General features: G+C 37.9%; 4 protein-coding genes across 4 annotated transcripts; all 4 read right to left on the reverse strand.

The window, feature by feature from the left end:
• Positions 1-430: 430 nt before the first annotated feature.
• On the reverse strand, positions 431-1,357 carry TM35_000201540 (uncharacterized protein; the record flags this gene model as incomplete). The annotated part of the gene is made up of 1 exon (XM_029026839.1): positions 431-1,357. The coding sequence occupies one exon, from the start codon at positions 1,355-1,357 to the stop codon at positions 431-433; it is 927 nt and encodes a 308-aa protein (XP_028881811.1).
• Positions 1,358-2,103: 746 nt separating this feature from the next.
• On the reverse strand, positions 2,104-3,447 carry TM35_000201550 (hydrolase-like protein; the record flags this gene model as incomplete). The annotated part of the gene is made up of 1 exon (XM_029026840.1): positions 2,104-3,447. One exon carries the CDS (start codon positions 3,445-3,447, stop codon positions 2,104-2,106), a length of 1,344 nt encoding a protein of 447 aa, XP_028881812.1.
• A 664-nt stretch (positions 3,448-4,111) lies between these two features.
• TM35_000201560 (hydrolase, alpha/beta fold family) lies at positions 4,112-5,050 on the reverse strand (the record flags this gene model as incomplete). Its single annotated transcript, XM_029026841.1, has 1 exon — positions 4,112-5,050. The coding sequence occupies one exon, from the start codon at positions 5,048-5,050 to the stop codon at positions 4,112-4,114; it is 939 nt and encodes a 312-aa protein (XP_028881813.1).
• An 810-nt stretch (positions 5,051-5,860) lies between these two features.
• On the reverse strand, positions 5,861-7,342 carry TM35_000201570 (hydrolase-like protein; the record flags this gene model as incomplete). Its single annotated transcript, XM_029026842.1, has 1 exon — positions 5,861-7,342. The coding sequence occupies one exon, from the start codon at positions 7,340-7,342 to the stop codon at positions 5,861-5,863; it is 1,482 nt and encodes a 493-aa protein (XP_028881814.1).
• Positions 7,343-7,411: the final 69 nt, after the last annotated feature.

A 7,411-nucleotide genomic window follows, 5' to 3' on the forward strand; every position in this document is an offset into this window, starting at 1 on the left:
TATATATATATATAATATTCTCTTTTACACATTCTTTCCTTCACTCTGACCCAATACCCATCCCCCATTGCTTTGTCTACACCTTCACATCATCTGCCCAGTATACACATCAACAAGAAAAGAAATTAAAAAAAAAAAAATAAAGCAATAGAAACATAGAAAGAAAGAAAGAGAGTGTGTGTGTATCCTCACATATAGTTCTGTACAACTATGTGAGAATGAAAGCCAAGAAAAAACAAAAAGAAAAAGAAAGAAAATTATTCTTCTTCTCTTTTTTTTTTTCCTTTCATTATTATTATTATTATTATTATTATTATTATTATTATTATTATTATTATTATTATTATTATTATTATTATTATTATTATTATTATTATTGCTCCTTACTACTTCCTAATCCTTTTTCTTTTTTTCTTCTTCCATAAATATTTCACAGCATAATACGACCGAGTTGACGGCTCTCATACAATCCACTCTGCCGCATCTCAAATCCCTGCTGCTCCACCGCAAAAAGCGGACAACACAACACTCTACAGAAATCCCCAACAAGAGTCCCATTCAGTCGATAACGACAGCGAAGAAGATACCGCAGTCGACATCCATACAAGGCCGTACCCAATCCATGATAACAACAACCAAACGGACAGCCTAAAGTCACAATATCACACAAACACGTTGTCCAGAAGGTACGGGGCATATTTCCCTCACTTCCATAGAAGTCTTCACAACAAAATCGATACGGCATATGTCCCCGTTTCTCCTCTTCACGAAATAAAAGATGTGTTTGCTCGGCTATACTACAACGTACACAAAAGAAACGCCATAAAAAGTGTCCTAACGGTGAAGTGCAGTTTGCCTCAGAAGAAGAAGAAGACTGTACAGCACTCATATGAGGTGGTCCCATTCGTTCAGATCCATCACTTGTTTCCCTGCTATGGATCTCTACATAGTTATCACGAAAACAAAAACATGGATCAAAAAAGGTATGCAGCCACTTTGGACGATCAAGAATAGGAGCCGCAAGAATAAGAGGTCGAGTCTTGGCAACTAATCGTGGACGGTTATGCATATCCTCACGAGCACTCACATATGATAACTGTGGGGTTGTTAACTCTACTGATGACACACCGGCATGCCTGTTTATAGATATCGTATCTATATCTCGTCCTGGAGGGGATAATAGGGTGCCAATCATTCTTCCATCTGCAGATCCCCGTCGCTGTAATCGCTGTCGTTGTAGTTGTTGAGATTGTTGTTGAGATGGTTGTTCCTCTTCTTGTTGTTGATGTTGTTGTTGTCTGCCGGCAACAACATTTGCCGGAGCGGCAGACCGCTGTGAGGCCTGCGTTGGGCGCATCTGAATGGATAAAGAGATAAATAGAAATAGAGAGAGAAAGAGAGAAAAAGAATAGAAATGGAAACTCACGATTGAAAGATAAAGAATGATAAACAAGGCGTAGTACAGAAAAGCACGAAAAAAAAAAAAAATTAAAAGATCAAGAGATAGAGAGAGAGTTAGGGATAAAGGCAAAATCAACAATGATGGTGTCAAGCCGAATTACACACAACTGCAAAAAAAAAAAAAAGCAAAAGGAAAAAAAAAAATCCGTGAAAAGTGAACATATCTGAACTTCATTTGAATAGATGGAGCAATAGAAAAAGCAATGTTGTTATTTATTATGGGATTAATGGTGACATAAAAGCTAAAACCACAGCGCAAACAGGTGAAATAGCATTATAGAAAGATAGATAAACTTTCATAATAAGTATAAGGGTATAGTACAAGAATTATACATATTGAGTAAGAGAGAAATAAACATATGCACAGTGTAAATATGAAAACATCCTTCTTTCTCTTATTCTTACTTCTATTCTTGTCATCTCTTTCTACTCGTTTTTTTTTTTTTTATTTTATTTGTCTTCTTTTTTTTCATATTCCTGTAAAGGGATACCCAGAAAGCAAATTCACCCTATCATTTCAGGTCACCTACGTAACTCCAAAATCCTATTTCCTTTTGATACCTTTTTTTTTTTGTCCCCATTTTGTTGTTCTTGTCGATGTTGTTATCGTTTTTTTTTTTTTTTTCCTTCTTTCTCATGCTCTTAGTTTTCATTCATCTCATCCGACTTCGGTGAACTAAGAAGAGATGCCTCTGCTCTCTGTTCATTGATAATATTTGACCGTACTTCTTCAATATCAAACCCTGTTACACTTGAATAAAGTGGGTCAACCTCCATATTTTCCCCTTCACCATTGGCTGTGGATATATTAGTATTATTCTGTTCCTCTAATACCACCTCAGGCATTGTTATTGATGATGATGATGTGGTGGTGGTGGTTGTTGTAGTTGTTTTTGTTGTAATTGGTTTAGTAGAACTAGTATTATCTGAAATATTATCTTCCTTCTCCTTTTCCTTAGTAGCCATGTACTCCTCTAATGAGAGACCGTTCAGTACTGGTATTACTTCTGGTACATCTAATCCAGAACGGTTTTTCCAGGTATTATTCTCATTACAGGTATTCGCCACCTCTACAAAATGTGTAATGATAGGAGTAAAGAAAGCCGGGTGAAAGTAATGTCCCATATTATTTAATATTACCAATTTCGCCTGTGGAATGACGGAAGCGGTGCGGTATCCATGTGCTGGGGGCATCAATACATCTTCTCTTCCATGAATAACCAGTGTTGGACAAGAAAGTGAACGAAGAGCCTCATCTCGACCTGGACATCGGCGAATAGCAGCGGCTTGACGAATAAGTCCTGCAGAGTAGGAACTCCGTCGAAGGGAAATTAAATAACGATTTTTAAGATATTCATCATCTACTGGAAGAGTTCCAACTAAAAGTTTTTTCAGTGAGTTTACACGAAAGTCTAAAAGTTCTTCAATACTGCAATTTGCAGGTGGTTTTCGCAGTAACCACATCTTTACCCAAAACTGAGGATCTGGTAAGTCTGCCGCATTTGTAGTTGACATTATACTTGTGAGACTCAACACACGTTGGGGGGCTAATAACGCCACAGTCTGTGCAATCATTCCACCCATACTAATACCCATAATGTGTGCAAAGGGAATGTTAAGACTGTCCAATAATGAGAGGGCATCACGAGCCATATCTTCAATGGTGTATGGTAAACGTTCCCCAAAGGCAAGTGTTTGGGGTAATAAAAGACGTGCGGAGATGACATTTCCACGTTCCTCAATCTTTGTAGAATGGCCAATATCGCGATTATCAAAGCGAATCACAAAGAAGCCGTGGCGTACTAACTCCTCACAGAAGGATTCATCCCAGGCGTACATTTGCATATTGAGACCACCAATTAAGAGAACCACCGGCAATTTATCATTTGGATCTCCAAAGCATTGATAGCAGAGTTCAATACGCATATTACTCGCCGTGCAGTGGCGAACAAAGGTGATGCGCTCATCCGAGCGTTTGATACTCATTCACCCCCCGTGTGTGTTTATATATATATATATATATGTGTGTATGTGTGTATTCACACAATTGTTCAAATACAAAAATAAATAAATAACAAAAACAAAAGAATTACGTATAACGATGTATATATATAGATTTCTTTTGCTTTTGTTTGACTTTTTTTTTCTTTTTCTTTTTCTTTTTCCTTTTACCGTTCTATCGCCTTGTCGTATTTATGTTTGTAGAAATATAATGAAGATTGTATTTAACTTAAAAGACCTTGTATACTGTGTATAAAGTAAATAAATAAATCAAATTTAAAAAAAAACTGCAATCTTACACACCAAGTAATCTCAAAAGTAGAGATATAAAGGTAGTGAAGGAAACTAGAAAGAAAAAAAGAAGAAAAAGAAAGAAATAAATCAAATAAATAGAACACATATCATTATATATATATAAATAAATAAATAAATATATATATATATATATATATATACTTTATCCTTTCTCAGTTAATTTGTTGGGTATCATTTCAGAATAAATAAAAGTAAAAAAAAAAAAAAAAAACTTTCATGGTTATTTCCCCCCTCAATCTCAAGAAAGTAACGAAGTACTAATAATAATAAAAAAAGAAAAAAGAAAAAAGAAAGAAAAAAAAAAGATGAGATAAGATGAGATGGGACGCATCCTTTACACTTTATCAACAGATCGTTGTGCGTTCCACACAATCTCCTGCACCATACTCGGTATCAATTCATCCGGTAGACTGTGGCCCATTAAAGGATAAAGAACCAATTTCGCGTTGTGTCCAATCAGGGAGGCAATTTGTATACTATTTTCATACGGAATAACTCTATCCATCATTCCATGTATGATTAGTGTTGGAGCCTTTACATTCTTTAATTCCTCTGCACGGCTTTTCGCACGTTGAATAGCTGCCATTTGTCGTCGAAATCCCATGATATCTTCTGGTGCCCGCAGGAGAAGTTCTCTGTAAAACTCTCTTTCCTTTTCAACCTTTGGTGTATAGAAAGGCCCAGCAAAGCGACACATAAATCGACATTTCAGATCCAATACATGTTCCATCTCTGAGCTCTCGGCTCTATCGGTAAACCACAACCGTGTGGACCAGCTTTCCTGAATCCGCTCAGACGATCCCGTGTGTGAAAAGATAATGGTCAGACTCCTCACCCGCTCTGGATAGCGAATCGCCATGATCTGCACCAGCATTCCCCCCATACTGCACCCCACCACGTGCGCCTCCTGAATGCCCAGTCCCGTTAAGAGATTCATCCCATCCGCGGCCATGTCCTCCAGTGTGTACGGCACCCGCTCGCCAAAGGAAAGGGCACTCGGCAACACCATCCGGAAGACATGCGGGGCGGGATGTTCCTTCAGTCGAGTGGAGAGGCCCACATCGCGATTGTCGTAGCGAATAACGTAAAAGCCGGCATCGGCAATGCGTTGGCAGAAGTGATCTCGCCATAATGCCCCCACGCCGTTGAGGCCCATCACTAAAAGAACACAGGGATCTTTGGGGTCTCCAAAGGTGTTGTAGCAGATGGATATCGTCTCCCCAGTGCTCGCACACTTCCCAACCTCCACAACCGTGTCAGGCGGAGAAGGCATATTTTGTTTGTTTTGTTTTGTTTTGTTTGTTTGTATTGATGTTTGACAAAGAAAGAAATAAAATAAACAGAAGAAATCTTCGCCGATAAAAAAAAAAAGAAAGAAGTAAAAGAGAAAAGAAGAGAAAAAAAATACTCTTCTTCTTTCATATGAAGGCAAAAAGACAAAAAAGGAGACATAGAAAGATATATATATAACTAATATAATATAATATTTGCGTGTGTACAGAATCACTTACTCGTAATGTAAACCTGATCAAAGTAAAGGGATCCAAGTTAACGCACATTCACGATCACTCAAGAAAAGAAAAAAAAAAATCATAGAGTCAGAATAATAATAATAATAATAATAATAATAATAATAATAATAATAAAAGATAATTTCATTGGTGTATAAATGTAAATGGGAAGAAAAATGGGATAAAATACAAACCCTTTCTTCACTACACAATTATTTCCACCGTGTCTAACGAGATCAAAAAAAACGAGGAATGTGTGTGTATGTGTGCAGAAGCATTGAAAATTTAAATATAAGAAAAGCAAAGATATGCAGAAACAATAGCAAAAACACATACACAAAGATATATACATAATATTGACGACAGTGATCAAAAGGAAGCAAAGGAGAGAAAAGGATTAAAAAAAAAAAAAAAAGAAAGAAACAGTCATTTCTAATTCCTTCTCTTTTCATCAGTATACAACCCACTCTCCCCACTACAAATATAAACAAAATAAGAGATACCATTTCTTTATCACTAATATTATTACTATTATCATTATTATTATTATTATTTCTAAAAAGAAAAGAAGATTACAGTTTTGATGTATTTTTCACCCCCATATTCCCTTCTCTTGATCGTTGCATATTCCCCATTAATGCCCCAACAAACTCTTCCCGCAATGCCGGATGTAAAACATGACCCAATCCCTCAAATGAAAAAAACTTCGCATGTGGGATAAGTTCCGCCAGTTCTTTTCCATTCTGGTAGGGCACTAATGGATCTATAGTCCCATGGAGTACAATGGTCGGTATTTGAATCTTCTGCAGATCCAACACGCGGCTGGGGGCATTTAATAAAGCCACGTATTGTCGCAATACACCGCTGAAGTCTGAACTCCGCCGTAATATTCGCCGCACTTGACGTTCGCAGGCCACACGGTTGATGGGATAACGTGAGGTGCGGCCGCCAGCGAAGCGTACAAGTAGAGAGACGAGTGTCTGTGTGAGTTCCTCCTCATCCCGTGGACGTCTACGTTGTAGTGATTCCTGTTGTTGTTGTTTTTCTTTTTGTTTTTGTTTTATTGTTTTTTCTCCTTCTTTTTCTTTTTCTTTTTCTTCGTGTTGTTGTTGTTGGGGGATATCGAATCCCATTTGAGTGACATAATGAGCGGCGCTGGCGATAGCGAAGACATCCCGCAGTGATGGCCATCGTGCGTGTGTGGAGCTGCTGTGTGTAGAGAAGAGTGCGAGACTCCTCACACGAGTGGGGTGTTGAATGGCGATCCTTTGGGCAATCATTCCACCCATACACATTCCCACAATGTGAGCCTGCGGGATGTGAAGCGCATTTAAGAGACCCACACAGTCATTTGACATATCATCTAATGTGTAGACATCGCGAAAGAAGTGATGTCGGCCTTGCATGATACTTGCATAAGCCAATTGGGCGTGAAAGGTGGAGAATCCACTGAACTTATGAAACCATGATCGAGGCGGTGTTGATGATAATAAAGATGATGATGATGAGGATGATGAAGGAGATACATTAGATTCCCATTCTTCCACGATATCATTCATAGTATTATTATTATTATTATTATTATTATTATTCCCTCTTATTCCAGCAGAAGAAGTAGAAGTAGAGGAAGAAGGAATGACTGGATGGCCAGTGAGAAATGTACTCCGTCCAATATCACGATTATCAAATCGAATCACATATAATCCACGAGCTGCCAACGCCGTGCAGAAGTGTCCATCCCACAAGAGTGAAGGAGAGGCAAGACCCATAATGAGAAGCACAACACCATTAGCGGCATTTCGATCTCCAAAGGTTTGATAACAAAGTCTAATAGAAACTCCAGTACTTGCACATACACCAACATCCGCAAACTTCTCATCATTGCGGGAAGAAGAAGAAGAACAAGAAAATGAAGAAGAAGAAGAATAACGGTTTGGGGAAACCGTGTTTGTATCGTGTGAGATAAGAGATTTATTTCTAGGGTGAAGCGTTATTGGACTCTGCGGGTTGTTTTCTTGGGATCCTTGCTGATACTCCACATCTCCCGATTTCATTTTTTTTGAGTTCAGTAGAAAAAAAAACTAAAAAGATCAAAAATGAGAGTAAAAAAGTAAAAAAAAAAA

This window comes from Trypanosoma theileri (assembly GCF_002087225.1).
Source record: "Trypanosoma theileri isolate Edinburgh chromosome Unknown TM35_Tth_20_V1, whole genome shotgun sequence".
Classification (NCBI taxonomy): domain Eukaryota; phylum Euglenozoa; class Kinetoplastea; order Trypanosomatida; family Trypanosomatidae; genus Trypanosoma; species Trypanosoma theileri.